Source organism: Macrobrachium rosenbergii, chromosome 2 (assembly GCF_040412425.1).
Source record: "Macrobrachium rosenbergii isolate ZJJX-2024 chromosome 2, ASM4041242v1, whole genome shotgun sequence".
Classification (NCBI taxonomy): domain Eukaryota; kingdom Metazoa; phylum Arthropoda; class Malacostraca; order Decapoda; family Palaemonidae; genus Macrobrachium; species Macrobrachium rosenbergii.
The window spans coordinates 87424558-87444428 of NC_089742.1; the positions used below are offsets into that span (position 1 = coordinate 87424558).

General features: G+C 43.7%; 1 protein-coding gene across 1 annotated transcript in view; it reads right to left on the reverse strand.

Annotated features, from left to right (window-relative positions):
* The window catches only part of LOC136843480 (propionyl-CoA carboxylase alpha chain, mitochondrial-like), a 194564-nt gene that overhangs the window by 83784 nt on the left and 90909 nt on the right, over nucleotides 1-19871 (reverse strand). The window contains exons 6-7 of the mRNA XM_067112019.1: nucleotides 19434-19503; nucleotides 17549-17697 (exon numbers count right to left, since the gene is read on the reverse strand). Of these exons, the coding sequence (XP_066968120.1) occupies nucleotides 17549-17697; nucleotides 19434-19503 (219 nt within the window). The remainder of the gene's footprint in view (nucleotides 1-17548; nucleotides 17698-19433; nucleotides 19504-19871) is intronic.

Consider the following 19871-nt stretch of genomic DNA (forward strand, 5'->3'; position numbering starts at 1 on the left):
TTCACCTTTAGGGACGGTAGACCAGGAACCGTCGAAAAGGGATGAGAAGGTAACGAATCCCCTAAAGGAAAAGTTTGCCTCACCTAATTCCGAGCTGTTTGGAAAAGGCTTGTCTCAATTATTCCCGCACCTACTTATCGCTCCGGGACGATGTTCACAGGTCCGAGAACGAGACAGAAGGCCGCAACGTCTTCAGAAAAATCTCCGTAACAATTAACCTGAAGCGAAGAGTTACAAGACTTGCGCCGCCTCCAGGAGGGGGAAAATTAGAACCCCGACACCGGAGGAACAACTATCAATAATTTATATAAGACGGAGTTTGGCGAAAAACCGATAGGTGTATATGAAACCCACCAATTTACTCGAGAATCTCGCCGTGAACGGAGTTTACGGAGGAAATCGATAGGCGATATGAAACCTACCGATCCACCCAGAATCCACCTCGGAGAGAGCCCAAACACCAAAGATTAACTATTAATAAGCCACAAGAGGCGGAGAACCGATAGGTTTATATGAAACCTACCGACTAACGAAATCCCGCCCGGAGACGGAGTTCGAAAGAGCGACTATTAATAACCACATGAGGCGGAGCTGACGGAGGTAAAAACCGACAGGTATATATGAAACCTCACGGATTCATCAGGTAGCCTGCTTGGGAGAGCATAGCGCATAACGCAAACCTGCCGGGTGCCAAACGACTAATAATAAGCCAAAGGAGGCGGCTGTACCGATAAACCGACTGGTGTAAAAGCTAAAACCTGGGGATTCATCAAGTAGCCTGCTCGGAGAGAGCATAGCGTTTTTACAACCTTCCGAGTCAAGAATAAGTCACATGAGGCGGAGTTTGGCGGAGACGAAACCGACAGGTATATATGAAACCACGGTTCATCAAGAAGCCTGCTCGAGGAGAGCATAGCGTGCTTCATAACCTTCCGTGCAAACTATAAATCCAAAACAGACTGCGCACCGGAATGGGAGCTATAGACTCGTGACCGCTGGTTTGTTGTAGGATAGCGGAGCATTCCTGCACTTGACAAACCAGTCGAAAACGTCCTGAGAAAAGGCATGCTGGAACGGATGCCGGAGCAGAGTACCGTAGCAGCCAAAGCCTGTCAGACCAGGAAAAACCCCGGAGAAACCGGGCTAACAGGACAAAACTCATAGACATAAAATCAGAGTCAACGGAACATTCGAAGCGATCATGTTTGAACAAAATGTGGGAAGGTTATGAACTGTTCGAAGTGGGCGACTCCGAGCCAAGAGAGGAAAACCCGGAGGAGGATATCCTGAACGGTGATAGCGGTGGGGGGGAATAAAACGCCACCGCTAAACACTAAACCGCCGTAGCAGTAAAGCAAGGAGAGCGCCAACAAGATAACGAAACACCGAACAGGTAGTAGCAAAAGGAGGGGGAACGCCAAAGTAAATAAGCGGAAGACAGTTAGGTGGAGAACGCTAACTGGCCTCGTATGAGATCCCAACAGTGAGGTGCGAACGTGTAGAAGCACCACGAAGGGAAATAGTCGACGTGAAAGGAAGGGGGAAGGATAGGCCAGGGGAGGTTGGTAACCCAAAGCAGCGACCAGGGGTGGGACAGCACTCCCCGGGCGCCCAGAGAGTTCTCAGATCCTCAGCTATGTAAGCTGTGTCGCACGACAAGAGCGAGAGAAAAAGAGAGGAAGGGCAAAAACCTCTACGGCCAGGGAGAGCAATGAAAGATAAAAGGAGTGTGAACAGGAGTGGGGAGAGCACTCCTGGTCACCTCAGGTCCAGGTGGAGTGCCAACTCAGACACCGAAGGACAACCAATCAATGCAGAGGAGGGATTTAGGCTACGACATAAAATATGAGGATAATTGCTCTCAAGCCTTGGAAAGTTAACAAACTTGAAAACAAACCAAGGGGAGAGAGAGCAAAGGATAAAAGGGAGAGAAGGGGACTCGAAACCACAAAATAACATATATATAGTCGGTAAAGAAGTGTGAACAGGAGTGGGGAGAGCACTCCCGGTCACCATTGGTAAGTAACCCAAAGAAGGATTGAACTAGGATAGGCTACGAGGTAAACCCTCGCTATTCCAGCTTAACTTATTAGGAACATTAGCCTAAGTGAAAAGCCGAAACAGGGAGAGGGTGGACGTGAGGCAATATATCCAAGTCAAAACCAAACAAAGGGAAGCACCAGACATAAAACACACATGTACAGAACGAGATCACCGACATGAAACTCATACGTCGAGATCGAGATCGCCCCCCTTAAACGAATTTTTCCCAAGGAAAAAGTGTTACAGCCAACCCTAGGCTAACCTAACTGAGGCGATGTAAAGGAAGGAAGCCTAGGAGAGGGGTAAAGGCTACAAATAACTCAAAAAAAAAATCATAATAAAACAAAAATTGTCTGTAAGGTACATGTAGGAGGATAGGCAGGCCCAACACGACATGGACGTGAAGGGACATGACCGACCTCCAGTTAAATGAAAGTATCCCAAAATTCAAAAGCATCCAAGCACAAGGTCAAAAATTAAATGTAACAATGAAAATCATGTTCCCATACACTTAGAGAAGTGAGTCTAAAACAAGGCAAAATAAAGCCAAAATAAGTTTTTTAATAGGCCCGAGGGGAACCACGTAGCCTAAAACAGCAAGACAGCACTTGATCAGAAGGGAACACAAAATTCACAAAATAAACAAAATTATGAAAACAAAGTAAAAACCGTAACAGTACCAATGAAAATAAGATCCCCAAAGGCTAAGAGAAGTGAGTGACAAAAATAAAGCATAATGAGGCCATGATAATAAGCGAATAGGCTTCGAGGGGGAAGCTCTTTAGCCCAAACGCTCAACATTTCTCGTTATTGAGCCACGATAAAAGCGAATGGGCCCGAGGGGCAGCTTTTGAGCCTAAACGCTAAACATCACTCCCGTGAAGAAGCCATGATAAAGGCTTAATGGGCCCGAGTGGGTAGCTCTCCCTAAACGCTAAACATCACTACCATAATAAAAAATCACTCTCGTAATGAAGTCATGAAAAAAGCGAATGGGCCCGAGGGGGTAGCTCGTAGCCTAAACGGTAAACAGCACTTCTCGTAGTAAATGGGTACAGAACAAACAAAAATTAATCAAACCCACTAAAGATAGGGATCATTAATGGTAAACATCCCAAAAAAAAGGGATACAAATAAAAACACAAAACAAATATGCCGAGCCAAGACCAAGAGAGGTCAAGAGATAAGTGCGACGTGAGAGGAGATCGAGATCGGGCGTTATAAATTCCTTTAATTATTAAACTAAAGGAAAATAAGAAGCCTCAATCGCCTAAAAACAACAACAAAACACTGGTACTCAAGTAACTGAAGAAGAACCTTGCGAGGATGCCATAAAAATCCAAAATAGAGCACAAAAATAAGGATCACAACGAAATTACGTGTGAACCGTGCTAAAATGGAATGCGGCTAGTGTTGCCTTGTATACAGTCCGCGTGAGTAGTGCATGGGCTTGTATCGCACCTCTCTCGTTGGGACTTTTGACATTGGGAATCTCTATAGATAAGGTTCCTGTTTTGTAGTTCACCCTTTTCCATACACGACTCCATCTAGTGGAGATCTTCTTGGGGGTAGTAACTCCAGCATTTCATTTAGCTTTCTCTGGTATCTAGAACGAATTACCTAGAAATAAGTGCTGAATGGACTATTTCACCGGTGACACGGGACCCTTTCCAGAAATATAGTTGTACTGATTAACTTTTGCAAATAATCACTTTTCTCCAGAAAATATTTTGGGCTTTAGATATTTTCTTTTTTAGAATTACAGGTAAGAGACCATAAACCTGTAATGCATGAAATATAATTGCATACGGTACATAAAACAACATTTCTGAGTCCAGCCCCGTGTCAGCCGGTGAAATTCCATACTAACACAAATTTCTAGGTATAAAATGCTAGATATACCAGAGAAAAAAGAGCTTTCAGGAATGCTGGGGTTACTACCCCCAGATCGAGCGTCTTCCACAATGGAGACGTCGGTATAACCAAGGGTGAGTGAAAGGATCACAACCACAGAGCCACACTCGATAGACATCCCCATGTCAAAACCCCTCGAAAAGAGCGGTGAGCCGTTCCAGCCCCCACGCTCATCCGCCCGCCAGGCCGGCGACTCCAGCGCCATCTACACTCATTCCATTTTCTAGCACGTGATCTTTGTCACTCAGAATTTTGTGCTTTGGTTTTTTGAGTGTTTTCTGCCGTTTCAGCATGTCTTCAAGCAGCTTTAACATCTCTAAGTTAAGTACCATCTTATTGTGGGGTTTTTATGATAAGTGTGGCTGGATCAGTCCGTATTTTCATATTATATGGGATTGTTGTTATGGCCACGGCGTCCCCAGCCAGCCATGTCGACCGTGAGATTTACCCTTCCACCTTATTCTGTTTGGGCTGTCTCCTTGTCGTTATATTACTTATCATTTTTCCCCTTGATCTCATCCTGGCGGTGTTTCCTGGTGGTGTTTCATTGGTGTTTCATTTTATATGACTGATCCTCATGGCGGGTTCCCTCTATAGGGTTCCCGTCATTTCCCGCTTTGGATTCTCCCTCCGGGATGAGTTCCCATGTTGGTCTTAACTTATTTACCATTATTATTATCATTTAGTTGTGCTGGTGCTATAAGTATTTTGTTGCCTTGAACATACGAGGTAGCGTCAGCTCGATTGTCTGGCCGCTCCTCGGAGCTAGGCTACGCACCTCGCACAAGCACATTATTCTTGGGTTATGTATATTATGTATATTATGTATATTTGTGATGGTTTTGTATTGGGTAATTGTTGTGTGGGTCTCTCTCCTTGCCTTTCATACAGATAGGCTCGTATTTGCTTCCTTGACCTCCCGCCCTCCTCGTAGGTTAGGCGTGGGGTGGACCCTCAGGTTGAGGGAGTTTTTGTTGCCGTTTCTCCCATGGGCCGTTATTTGGGTGGCAGAGTGAGACCCCTTTGTACTCCCCCTTCTTTTCGAAGGGGTAGAGTTCGTTGGGTGTGTCTCCTCTAGGCTATTTTAGCCTTACCCCCCCCTTCTTTCGGCCCTGGTTGTACTTCGGCACAGAAATTTCTCTCCCTGTTATTTCCTTCCCCACCCTTCCCTTGTCTCTCACCGTTAGCCTAGGCTATGCCTAAGCACGGGCGTTGACCTAGGCTATGTCTAGGCGGGAGTTGGCGTATTGAGACCTTGGTCGCTATCCCTTTTCCTTGGGGGTAGGCTTGTCCTGCCATCGCTAGTATTATTTTACTTGGCGTGGCGTGTGATTGCAGTCGAGCGGGTGAAGCATTTTCCCTTGTCTCCTGTTTTCGCCTGACTTAGCCTACTCCTCATCCCTACCCCACCAACCCTCCCTCCCCCTCCCCATCTCAGGCCAGCTCTTGCCTATTCTCGTGCGGGTGACGCTAGATGGTGTTTTCTCCGAGTTGGGGACTTTCCCTGGTGGAGAGATTCGTTCTCTCCCAGAGCAAGTCCCCGGTAGCGCTGAGCTTGTTTTGATGTTTTGTTAAGTGCTTCTTTGGAGGAGTGGTAGAGCTTTCGACTGGCAGGCTGTTGGCCCAGCGTTCGACTCTCCGAGCTCTCCAAAGAAGAATTAGAGGAATTTATTTCTGGTGATAGAAATTCATTTCTCCCATAATGTGGTTCGATTCCACAATAAGCTGTAGGTCCCGTTGCTAGGTAACCAGTAGGTTCTTAGCCACGTAAAAATAAGTCTAATCCTTCGGGCCAGCCCTAGGAGAGCTGTTAACCAGCTCAGTGGTCTGGTTAAACTAAGATATGCTTAACTTTTAACTGATGTTTTGTTTACCTACTCTCCTAGGATCGAGCGGGTTTCGAACATTCTTTCTTTTGTTCTCGACCTCTCTCCGTTTGATTTGCTTTAGTTGGGTTGATTGGTGCCTACTCCGGCTTTTATTATACTTGGCCTTGCGATGACGGTTGCCTCACCCACCTATAGTTTTTCTGGCGGGGAGGTTCGGGCTCCAGGGGGAGGGATGTCTCCGGTCTCCGGATAACGATTCTTTCCTACCCCGTTACCATCACTTGCATTTTATATATATATATATATATATTTATCCTAGCGGAGTGAGCTTCTCACTCCGCCACTACACATATATTCATTAGTATTACGTGTCCGGTGTTCTGCCCTGGGGTTCCGCCGTCTTTATTGCTGGCAGCCCTTGTGGTAGGGCCCCGTTGACTCAGTTCTCCCGTTCCGCCGAGTATTCCGGTGACCTGGAAGTAGCTTGCCTACCACTCTGTTTAATTTATGGCTTGGTGGCCCCGTCTATGACAAGGGTTTTTTTCCCCCCGCCGGAGTCTTCCGGCAGTAGGTCGAAATACCCTGGCCTACCAGCTTTAGGTTGCTTAGAGTGGTAGGTTCATATACTTTTTTACACTTACAGACTGTTCGTTGTGAGGAGCCGGGGTGCACCGCTTCCCTCCAGCAACCCTATGGGCACGTGGTGTGCCGGACCCACGCTGGTTGTGCGGTCCGGCTGGATGACCTTATTGTTTGGCACCCCGATGGCTGTGAGGTCTGCTTCGCTCTGTGCGCTAGCATCCAGGACGAGTCGGTAAGATATCGCTTCCCGTTCCTTACGTCTCTTCAGTCTATTTAGTGCTTATATTGTATTAGTGGTTATATTTCAGTATCTTAGCCCTAATTGCCTGCTCTCTTCCAGGCGGACGAGTCCTCTAAGAAGACTTCCCTTGAGTCTCTCCGCGCCTGGGTGGCTGGGTTCGGAAGAAATGTACCGTCGGGGATGCCTTACGTCCTTGACGCTAAGTTGCGTGACTTGCTCTAACCTGGCGCCCGGGTTGCTGCTGCTGTTCCCGAAGAGTTGGCCACCCCCATCATCCAGCAGATCCGGGACGCGACCCAGCCACCCCAAGAGGACATCCTTTACGCGGAGGTGTCGGAGGACATCGCCACCTTGGACTTGGACCTGGAACCTATGAACACGGAGCCGGACCAAGTGGTAGGTAGCGAGGTAAGTGAGGTTGCGGGGGCGGGCGCCCTATTTGATTCCCCATCATCCTCTGCATCTTCCTTTTCAGGGTTTGGCAAGTCTTCCATCTTGGGTGACAGGGCTCCATCAGCTGTCCCCAAGTTGAAGCTGAAGACTTCATGGAAGGCGAAGGGCTTTAAGTCCTCGTCTTCCAGAAAGCATCTCCTTTCCCCGTCGAAGGCTAAGGTCTCCGTGCCTGTAGCCTCCGGGAGCAAACCTGGAACCTCGGGCAAAGGCGCGGTAGGAGGGCACCAAGACCAAGCCCTCCTCGCCAGCCTGCCTTTGACCCTGAGGCGTTTGCGAACTCGCTTCTTGAGAGGTTCTCGGCGGAGGTCGAGTCGAAGCTCTCCAAAATATCAGAGAAGCTTCACAGCCATGACAACATACTGGCGGGGATGGCTCGCTCCGGCGGAGCCGACCCACAGTATGAGATCCCGGACATGGCTGATCTCCCTCCCTTCGATGTCGGGAACCCTTGGCGTTTTGCTCTTCGTGCCATTCGGCACGAAGACACCTTTGCGATTGAAGGTCTTGGCATGAGACGCGTTTGGAGGAGTTGGAGTTTTTCCTCCCGATCTCCTGCCTCCTTACCCAGGCTTCGTTAGGCTGACGGAGGAAGCCTGGGTGCGGGTCGGACAAGGTCCCTAGAGAGACAGTGATCTTTCCTAGGGACCAAGCTCAGTCTACTCTCCTGCGCACTCTTACGGAGTGGCAGGCAGAAAATACCAACTTACACCTTTCAAGGGCAACTACACCATGTTTGCCCTGGGTGATAAGTTGCCTACTCCCTGCATCAACAAAGTGGCTCTGGCTATGGCTCGAGCTTGCTTTGAAGGCAACCCTTTGCCTCAATTAAGGGAGACAGACTCCACATCCCTGGTATTCCCAGGAGGTGAGGAGTTTTGGAAAGACACCCCGTCCACCTTTACTGTGGGAAAGCTGGACGCTCACTGCGTGTCTACACAATTTAGCGAGCAGCTTCCTAAGCTCCCGGAAGCCTTGCTAAAGGCAGAATTTGAGGCCCGGACTAGATTAGGACGGTCCTTGAACTCCGTCTGCCTCACAGAAGCGACTGCCGTCTCCTGTGCAGAAGAGCCCTTCTTCCAGGTTCTGGCTAAATCCCTGTTAGCAGGGTTTCAGTCAGACCTGTATGACTTTATGGTGGCTAAACTGGAGTGTAGGAAATTCATCTTTGCCGAAGCCACCATACGTCATGAGCCTAACAAGCTCATGAAGAGCTCTATCTGGGGCGCTAACCTTTTCCCAGATGAAGACGTAGCCAGTGTGCTGAGCGAGGCTACTAGAGCCAATCAAAGTCTTCGCTCTCGTTGGGGTATCTCCGCTTACAAGCGGAAGACCCCAGAATCTGGCGGCTCCCAGACCAAGTCTGGCAAACGTTTCAGGAGACATAAGAGACCTCATCACCAGACGGTTGTCCAAGCTGTCCCGGTCTCGGCAGTGGCCCAGCCCTCCACCTCTAAGGCTCATCCCCAACAGTACGTGCTGGTCCAACCAGCTCAATCCCTTGCTGCACCCTCGTATGTCTCCTCACCGGCGTACAATCCCACCTATGAGGGCCGTGGGTTCTTTCACGGCCTTAATAGGAGTGCAAGGGGGGGAAGAGGTCGGGCCCCTTACAGAGGCAAATCTAACACCGCCCCAAGAGGAAAACCTGGACGTGGTAGAGGAAACAAACCCGCTTCCTCCCACTGAGAACAGTCAGGTAGGTGGTCGTCTTTACTGGTTCAGAGACCAGTGGTCCTTCAGTCCTTGGGCACACAGCATTGTGTCCAAAGGTCTGGGTTGGAGCTGGACCAAGGACCCCCCTCCCCTGATCAGGTTTTACCAGCCACCCTCCAGAGTCCTACAGGACTATGTGGCGGAACTGCTCAACAAGCAAGCAATAAAGAAAGTAAGGCACCTCAAATTTCAAGGCAGGTTGTTCACTGTCCCAAAGAAAGACTCCGGTCAGCAAAGAGTGATTCTGGATCTGTCGCGTCTAAATCTTTATATAAAATGCGACAAATTTCGCATGCTTACGGTAGTGCAGGTACGGACTCTACTTCCGCGTGGAGCCGTCACCACCTCTATCAATCTTTCAGACGCTTACTATCACATCCCGGTTGCGCGGAACTTCTCTCCCTTCCTGGGTTTCAGACTTGGGAAACAAGCCTACTCCTTCAGGGTCATGCCTTTCGGTCTCAATATAGCCCCCAGGATATTTACAAAGCTGGCGGAAACGGTAGTGCAGCAGCTCCGGTCCCGAGGGATCTCCCTAGCAGCGTACCTGGACGATTGGATAATTTGGGCCCCAACAGTCCTAGAGTGCCGGAAGGCCACGGCCATGGTCATCAAATTCCTGGAGTCGTTAGGCTTTCAGCTGAACAGAGAGAAGTCCCGCCTGACTCGAGTCCCGGTTTCAGTGGCTGGGCCTCCAGTGGGATCTGTCCTCGACACGTTATCCCTTCCGCCGCCCAAGCGGAAGGAGATAGCTTCCACCCATGAAATTTCTGAGGGACAAAGCAGCATCCCGCCGGTCCCAAGAGAGAATCCTCGGCTCCTTCAATTTGCCTCAGTGACGGACCTGCTCTTAAAAGCAAAATTAAAGGACATAAACAGAGTGTGGCGGAGTCGAGCCAATGTCAGGCTCAGAGACAAGGTCTCCTCCATCCCACGAATTTTAAAGGTGAGACTGCGGCCTTGGTCCACAGTCAGCGGCCTGTCCAAGACAGTCCCGTTTCAGTTCCCTCCTCCGGCGCTGGTGGTTCACACAGACGCCTCATTAAGCGGCTGGGGAGGGTATTCGCCAAAACAAAAAGTACAAGGAACATGGTCTACAATGTTTCAACGGTTCCATATAAACACCTTGGAAGCTATGGCGGTATTTCTAACCTTAAAGAAAATCCGCTCCCCCAGCCGGATTCACATCAGGCTGGTGTTGGACAGCGCCGTGGTAGTTCATTGCATCAACAGGGGCGGCTCCAAATCAGGTCGCGTAAACCAGGTGATGGTAGCTATTTTCTCCCTGGCGAACAAGCACAGCTGGCATCTGTCAGCCACCCACCTAGCGGGGGTGCGGAACGTGGTGGCAGATTCCCTGTCCAGAACCACTCCGTTGGAGACGGAGTGGTCTCTGGACGGAGAGTCTTTCAATTGGATTTGCCGCCGGGTTCCGGGACTCCAAGTGGATCTGTTCGCGACGGAGAGCAACTACAAGCTTCCCTGTTATGTGGCCCCGAACCTGGACCCTCAGGCTTATGCCATGGACGCAATGACCATAGACTGGAACAATTGGGAGAAGATATACTTGTTTTTCCCAATAAACATGTTGTTGAAAGTACTGCACAAACTCAGGTCATTCAAAGGTCAACTGGCCCTGATAGCCCCTTATTGGCCAAGAGCAACTGGTTCCCTCTGCTTCAGGAACTCAAGTTGCCAGGAGTCATCGGATTCCCAATCCCAGATTGACCCAAGTAGTACAAACCAAGACTGTGTCAGCTTCCTTAAAAATTCAGAATGCCCTAGTTTTATGGACTTTGTAAAGTTAAGCTGCTCAAAAGGGAGCAAACATTGACCCCGTTAACACTCTGTTTTTAGAATCAGATAAGAGAGATTCTACTCTCAGACAATATGACTCAGCAGTCAAGAAATTAGCTTCCTTTTGAAGGCATCTGAAGCTCAAACTATGACTACTAACCTAGCGGTTACCTTCTTTAGATCATTGTTTGAAAAGGGCCTTGCCCCGGCCACTATTACCACAGCTAAGTCAGCCTTGAAGAAGGTATTTTTATATGGTTTTAAAATTGACCTTACAGATTCTTACTTTTCATCTATCCCTAGAGCATGCGCTCGTCTGAGACCCGTGTCGTGCCCACATTCTGTTACGTGGTTCCTCAATGATGTTCTTAAGTTAGCATCTGAGATTGACAACTCACAATGCTCTTATTTGGATCTGTTAAGGAAAACCTTATTTCTGATTAGCTTGGCTTCAGGTGCCAGAATTTCAGAGCTGTCGGCTCTCTCTAGAGGTGATGATTTTGTTAGTTTCCTCCCGTCCGGAGAAGTCCTCCTTTCTCCTGACCATAGATTTTTAGCTAAAAACGAGGACCCTCAAGACAGGTGGTCCCCTTGGAAGGTGGTGCCTCTTCCACAGGACCAGTCCTTATGCCCAGTCTATACCTTAAAGTCTTACCTTTTAAGAACTCCACAGTGTAAGTCGGGTCCTCTTTTTATCAGAAAGAAAGGTGGAACTCTTTTGTTGAATGCTATAAGACAGCAAATTCTGTATTTTATTAAACAAGCCAACCCGGATTCAGTCCCTAAGGTTCATGATATCCGTGCAGTAGCTACTTCCACTAATTATTTTCATAATATGGATTTTGCCGAACTTACCAAATATACGGGATGGAAATCACCTCTAGTGTTTAAACGCCATTATTTAAAATCACTCGAAGCCCTAAAATTTTCAGCAGTGGCTGTGGGGAGTGTCATTCCCCCATCTTAATTATCCTTTATCCTTCTCCCTTCCCCCCCGCCCGCCTGCCTCATTTACTTCTCTGCCTGCCCTTCTGGATCGATCATGCCTCGCTGCCTTGCTCCTCATAACTGATATTTTTATAGCCTTTATTATTATCTTTTTGGTGACCGTATTTTGACATGCTGTGATTTTGGATTGTCTTAGGGGTACTGGGCTGTTTTTATTTTACTCCATGTACCCCATAAATTTTCTCATGTTGTAAATGTCTTTCTTGTTCTTAGATATAAGTTTATATTTACTCCTTGTAATTTTTGTATTATCGGATGTATTTTGCCTACTATATTTGGTTTGTATACCTATTTTGTATTCTACTTTTAAGGTTGTATTAATGTACTTACCTGTTACTAATCATATTTTCATGTGGAGAGATATTCTAATTAAATCCTTTTTCATAGCCTGTGTTTTTTGTTCAGTTCACCTTGTCTTTTTTTTTCTGTAGTTTGCAGTCTTGGCATGATTCTCTATCACTATTTCACCGGCTGACACGGGGCTGGACTCAGAAAAGGGATTTTGACAAAGGAAAAATCTATTTCTGAGGAAGGCCCCGTGTCACCCGGTGACCCTCCCAGAAGTTGCTTTTGCCCCCCCCTACTTGCACATGCCAAGCCTGGGGGTGGTGCTAGTCTGGAATGAGTGTAGATGGCACTGGAGTCGCCGGCCTGGCGGGCGGATGAGCGTGGGGGCTGGAACGGCTCACCGCTCTTTTCGAGGGGTTTTGACATGGGGATGTCTATCGAGTGTGGCTCTGTGGTTGTGATCCTTTCACTCACCCTTGGTTATACCGATGTCTCCATTGTGGAAGACGCTCGATCTGGGGGTAGTAACCCCAGCATTCCTGAAAGCTCTTTTTTCTCTGGTATATCTAGCATTTTATACCTAGAAATTCGTGTTAGTATGGAATTTCACCGGGTGACACGGGGCCTTCCTCAGAAATAGATTTTTCCTTTGTCAAAATCCCTTTTTTTTACTAAGATTGTCATTATTCTTAATACAACTATTATTTGACTTTTACAATGGTCATATATGTTAGTGTAACAACCTAACAGGGGCCAATAGTCTCTCTCTCTCTCTCTCTCTCTCTCTCTCTCTCTCTCTCTCTCTCTCTCTCATATGCAGGTTTAAAGAAGCAAGAGCAGCCTCTCTCTCTCATATGAAGGTTTAAAGAAGCAAGAGCAGCAGATTTTTAGGTTTTTGCTGAAAACAAAAGCCAGAAAAGTTTGAAGTGCCAAAAAACACTGAAAGGTGCAAGTAGATCAGAACTTGACAGTGTGCTTTTAAAGTGGTTTAAGCCCTGACGAACTGAACATGTAAGCATTTCTGGGAAGATACTTATGGAGCAGGCCAAATTTTCATAAGGAATTAAACCTAACAAATGACAATGATTATTTATAAGCTCTGTTCTACTTTTGATAACACAGCTAAATGTATGTGGAATGAGCTGGCAAGACTTTGTTTGCACAGGGATTTTTTTAGGGGCGATTTCTGTCATCTAGGATATTCTGTGGTCCAACTATGGCCTGGTCCCACAGGAGCCAGTTTAAAGAGGTCAGACTGTAACACTGCTCAATGAAGCAATTCGTCCTTTTCCTTAGGGCCAGTAAACCTATCTAACATCATCTGTTAGTAGTGATGGAATGGAAGATGAGCCTGGCCCAAAGATAGATGATGCCAATTTGGTCCACCACAGATGAGGCTGAGTAACTCTTTCAAGTTTCCTCTTTTGAGAAATTATTGTAATTTCTTTCAGCTGTATGGTAAATTCTATTCAGAGAACAGTGAGACTCGACAAAAATGGTGTAATTTTCACATAAACGATTTCATTTCCATGTTTTGAATTTGGTCCGCTTGTTATGGTAAGCTCGTCTACATGTACCATCAAGCCATGGCTGGTCATTTGTCCTGAATTTGGTGACCTTTCTAGGGACATACTTCTTATTGGGACTGGATCTGATATTGCATCTGAAATATTAAATGCCTGACAAGCTTCAAAAATGCAATCCCAATTGGCTCTAGTTTTCAACCAGATTGTTTTTCCATTAGGAACATACTGATTGACAGATATGCCCACCTTAATGGCACTACAGTCAGAAGTGCCTATACTGTATACTTGCAGACCTTAGACGTGACAACAGCTGGAACATCTGTGAACATGAGGTCTAATCTATTACCAGAAATATGTGTGGGTTCCTCAATTAGCTGGATAAAATCAGAGGGTACACAGAACTCAAGACAGACAGGATATGTTGATGTGTGCAATTTGAATTAAGCCACTCGCTGTGCTTTGCATCGCATTCTCCACAAATGATGAATGAAGCTTTTGAATTTTGTGACTGAGCCTTACTAATCCTCTCAAACAGACAGTCATATATAGAATAGTTAATATTTGGATTGTGGTAAAAAACAAATATATAAACATCGTAAAACTTACTGAAAATCTAAAAAAAAAAGGACTTCATGGCAACTACGCTCCAAGTTATTCTGATGATATTAATAAGTCATCTGGATTTAGTATATACAACCATAATTTGCACATGTGGGATACTGAGGCAATAAATAAAGTCAGGGCCATCAAACCCTGGATTAAAAATTCAATTTTTGACTTGTTACTACTACTGACAAAAGTCTCAGGCAAAACCATCATATCATAGTTACAGGCAACTCTGGAGATCATGGAAATCTGACCTTAAGACTTGAACACAGTAAACCCCCCGTATTTGCATTCTCAAGATTCGCGGATTTCTCTATGGAACATATATACACATTATTTGCAGAAATTCTCAGATTCGAGGTATTTTTCACTGAGAAATATTCACTAATTACTGTATTTTCATATTTTCATGACTAAATGCACTTTTTGTGATAAAACTATCAGGTATAAGCATTTTTACAGTTTTTTTGTGTTTGAACAATCAAAATAGGCAGTTCTAAGTGTTTTTGGAGGGATTTTAAGTATTCGCGGATTTTAGCTAGTCACTGGGGGGGGTACGCATCCCCCAGGAATACAGGGGTTTACTGTATTTGAGTAAAGTACTCTTAAAGTAATGAGTAGTAGGTCCAGCGTTCAGCTCAATATCTCCTAAAAGAATTGAAATTAACAACATAAAAAAATGGAAGCAAAACTAATAAATAGACTCATAACAACAGCAACATACTGAAAATCAACAGAACAAAGAATAAATCAACAACAACAATACAGTATCTACTGTATTTACAATTTCATTCAAAGTATAAATAAAGCTGACCATGCGTCATTAAAAAAAATGCCGGAAGCAATTGTCGACAAGGTGGAGCAGGGACGCCTTTTTAGGCTAATACGAAACTCACCAGGTTTGCCACAACAATTAGGGGAGGGCAGTCAGGATGGATTTAGAAATTATGAAAAGTTCAGAAGGAAAAGATTACTTAAAAAAAGGTGCGTTCTTGATAATTCACCAAGCAACGTTTGCCTTCTCATCAGCCTGTCCAACACACTTAAAAAAAATGGGAAAGTACAGGTAGTGCTCAAGTTACAATAATTTGCCTTACGATAATTTGATTTTGCGATGGGGTAAGCAATTAATACTAATACAACAATATTTAGAAAATATTTTTAAATTTCACGCAGGCAGCAAAGTACAATCAGGCAGCAAGAGAGACCAATTATAATAGACCAACTTCTTTTCCTCCATCTCCTTATCCCACCTTCTAGTTAAAAAAGTAAAAGGGAATGATATAAGTATTGTTAGTAACGTTATACTCTTACATAAATGCATACAGCCATACACAAATGAACGAGAAACTGCTGTTTTGCTTATAACCGAATCGGATAACAACAGACATTTTGCTTGTATTTCAACCAACGTACAGTAGTAAACAATTACCGTAATTATAGTACAAATGATATTAAGTAGAATAGGACCAATGTATTTTTACATTACAGGCAGTCCCCGGTTATTGGCGGGGGTTCCATTCTGACGGGGTAATAAAAATAATAATACAGTATGTGGTGCTGAAGGTGATAGCTGCATCAGTGGCATTCAGTTTACATAGAGTTTTCTCTATTTTTTTGGTAATTGATTTTTCTAGGTTACTGCATCCTGCCAGTAACATGCCAATGCTCGTCATATGTACTTGGAGAAGAAAGCAGGTTGCAAAAATTGGATAGTTTTATTTCCAATGAATACACTATATTCGCCAGGTAATGCCAGAGAATAATGTCACACACCAGCCCCACTACTCAGCAAGGCTGCAGCAGCTAGATCATCAACGATAAATTTTTGGCTTGCAAGGAAATCTCGCCAGCCAATCAGCAATGAGATTTTTCCTCCTCAGCCAATCAGCAGGCAGCCTAATTTGACCCCCAGCTGATCAACTTGTATATAATGAGCAAGACTCACCACGAATGACAGTATACTTCCGTTTTTTGGTGTAGTCATGCTTAGTGGAGCCTGAGTGAAATGTGGCCTCACTTAACACTGAAGAAGACTTTCTCCCAATTTCAGTTACCTTCGTACTCTGTAACTTATATAGTGTATACATCGGAAAACTATCCAATTTTGCAAACTGCTTTCCTCTCCAAGTATGACGAACATCAGCAAGTTACTGGCAGAATGCAGTAGCCTAGAAAAATCAATTATCAGAAAAACAGAGAATACTCTATACAAAATGAATGCCATCACAGTTTAAAAGAGAGTCTACTACCTACTTATACTAAAATAATAATAATAACAACTACTTTTAACTGTACGGAAATTAACTAAGACAACTTCATTTAAATGTAACCATGAGAATATAAATGCCATTAAAGGAATTTGGAGAGGTTAACAATAAAGGGCTTCCAGGAAACTGTAACCTGCTGTTTCATTATTGTAACTTGGTTAGTATACATCTTGACAAAGTTTCTGATGACCCTTGCAGGCCTTGAGTGGCAACTGTTGGTGATACTAAAAGTTCTTTTTGGTGCTCCATTGGTTCCCAGGCACACTGTTATTTTTCTTTCATTCTCTTTCATCTTTTCCAAATTAATCACCGTATTTCCAGCATATTAGACGCACTTTTATATTTTTAAATGTATCGAAAAACTGCCCTGCGTCCAATGCAGCTTTATTACGGATGGGAGATCATGCGCCGTAGGCTAGGCTAGGCACAGCGAGCATACTGGGTAAGCACAAAAACTGTTGCTAATAATAAAACATTCAAAAACAAGCCTAATTACTACAGTAAATCGTGTTACTAACACAGTAACAAAATACTGAAAACAAGCAGAATTATCAGTCTGTTATCACAAACTTAGGGAAAATTTCTTACAGTACGTCGGCAGTTAGCCTGTCAGCCATTTGCAATGAGTGGATGTAAACAAAATCATATGCGCCGCCCAAGTGGCCTGTCACGGTAACACATAAACATTGTTTATTTATGGCAACTTTCATTTAGTTTCCTTTAGAGGTGAGTATAAAGTTACATATGATTTCTTACTTTACTCCAGTTTACTCTCACAATATTGTATTTCATGCACAGAATCATAATTTTTTCCCTACAAAATCACTTTAAAACACTGTTCAATAAATGTATGACAAGACATACTAAAATTGTTTTTTCCACAAAATATCCTTGTCAAACAGGGGTGCGTCTTATGTGAGGGTGCGTCCGGCAAATACATTACCACTTTTTATATGTTACCATGCTCCATTTATCACATCTCATTAATATTAACAAGAGCAAAGCCTCCAGGTGAGGTCTAAGAAGGCCTACAAATTTTACTCACAGCTCTCAAAATACTGTATAAAAACAAAATTATCTCACACATTTATTAGTTTGAAGAACTGACTAGTTGGATGAGGAGGAAGCAAAACCCACTAATGGTTTATCTGACTCTCTGGAACTGCAAATGCTTTTGTCTCATGTAAACTCTCAGTTAGTTGCTATTTGAAACACCCAATAAATGTGTAGTAATTGTACTGTACAAGAAAAAATTTTTCAATAAAATTTGATATTCACCTTATCTAAATGTAGGGGTTCCTGATATTTTGAGAGCCTACCAATAGATGGAAGGCCAAAGTTTTTGAAAGGGTCTTCAGCATAAACTCTGCTTTCAATAGCCCATCCACGAATTGGTATATCACTTTGGGAAATCTTTAAAGGATGACCTGCAAAAGGAAAACCTGTGTTATAGTACAAAAAAAAAGGACATGTTAATTATACAATTTTTTCACTTTTTTACATGAAAAAGGTGCAAAAATTACCTAATATTTTGTTTATCTCCAAAGAAGTGAAACGAATATTCAGTAATGACTGCATAAACAAATTTTCAATCTCAAAATCTAGGTTTTAAAAAAATACCAACATGGAGAAATTAAAGTTTGGGGTAAAGTATACAGTCCTTTGAACAAAAAACACATTTGCAGACTACAGTATATTACATATAAAACATCATAGAAGGCTAGGGCAAGTTTCACTAAGATGTTAGGCCTTATACACTTTTCTCTATTTTTTCAATGAATACAGTTCTCTAGCAAGGCCATGTGCCTGAAAAAAAAACAAGGTCTCTAAGGTGAGAAAGCCGGAGAATCATAGCAACAAGTCTACTTGTTTCTTTGATGGAAAAGTCTGAATTTCATACCCAGATAGGCAATCACCTTGGAGGGAACTAGAATTAATTCTGAATATTTATTAATATTTCCAGATATTACCATAAATCTTTGACTTAAGATCCCTTTGAGAAATTTGGCCAGGACTAGCCAGTCATCCAAGTAAAGGGGAAATTTTGACTCCCCAAGTGACACAATCTGGACACCGGTACTAGTAATCTTGTGAACACCTATGGTACCTTACTGGGGTCAAAGCATAGGCTGAAAAACTTGGCAACAGAAAACAAACTGGAGGGCTTTGTGAGAAAGAGCATGTTTTTTTGTGTCCTGGAAGCTTGTCAGGGTTTAGAATTACTGAAAAAAAGTTTGTTACAAAAGCATCAAAGCCATATCATAAATTTTATCATAAAATGCACACAGTTCTGTCATATAGTCTATCATAAAATATATGCAATTTCCTTATGAACAAATTTCTAAACTTCACTATCTCGTTTAGGTAATTCTCCCAGATTATGTGAGAATAGCCAGAAAAAAAGGTATCCTCGGAGCTTTGCCGATTTCAGAATTATGGGAAAGAATGAAGACTGTCACAAAGGCATTAAGGTCTATACATTTTATCACAAATTATATGAAAAATAGTTCCCCACTGTCTTGGAACCCAATCCCCCATATAACAATTACTCTTATGGGGAACTTATCAACTATTTACATGATTTCTATTTACACAAGATCATTATGAGAGTATCCATCATGTACATGGATTGTTATCTATGTTCAGTGGTTTTAATGCTTTTAAAATGCTTTTAAGAGTTCTAAAATGGTCATGTTCACAGTAAAGTGTTACTGTGAAAGTTGAAAGTCTTTGTAATACATAAGTTCTGGGAGTCAGGAATGGTTTCATTCAATTTACATTTCCTATGGGAAAAAATTACTTGATTTTTGAACACATTTTCTTGAATGAATTCTGTTCGTTAATGAATGTTCTACAGTAACGGAGATACTGACAGCACGAGGAAAAAACTACACAACAAACATTTGGGATAAGTGATGAAGCAGACTTTCCACAGTCTCAGATAAAAAAGAGGATTAAAGGGACTGTCATATTCAAGTGTCTGGGTGTGTGCAGTGGGCCTCTCAATCCTGAAAGATACGAGTTGGTGCAACTATGAATTTCCTTATCCATGGAAATAAGGTAATATATAATTAATGAGTTTGTGCTGCCTGGTCTCTCTTTCTCTTTTGATATTTCTTATATAAATTTTCAATGACGATTGCTCATAATATGTATACATTACCTTTGGCTACCCTTATCATCTGCTGAACTAGATCAACTCCAGTTATGCACTCTGTGATGGGATGTTCCACCTAGAAGAGAACAGAGGATTTCAGTACAATTCAGAAAGAAACGAAAGTTTATGATACCTCTAGATTCAAATAAATGGCACTCAAAGAAAAAACACTGATTTTTATAGTGTAGCCACTGTTCATCTTCAAAGGAGTTACTATCATGGTCCCCCCAGGGCTCCATAAGACAGGTCAACCAATCTAAAAAAATTCTCCTATATTCAGTCTCATCCAGAATAGTGCTTGTTGGCACAATGACAGAATATAAAGGACTTAGCACAAGGACTCTGTCTCTTGTCTGCAGCAACTACCCTAGTTTCTCCTTTACAGATGTGGCAACAGAGCATACATCAGCCATTTTCCTTATTACACTCAAGTCTGTGTCACTA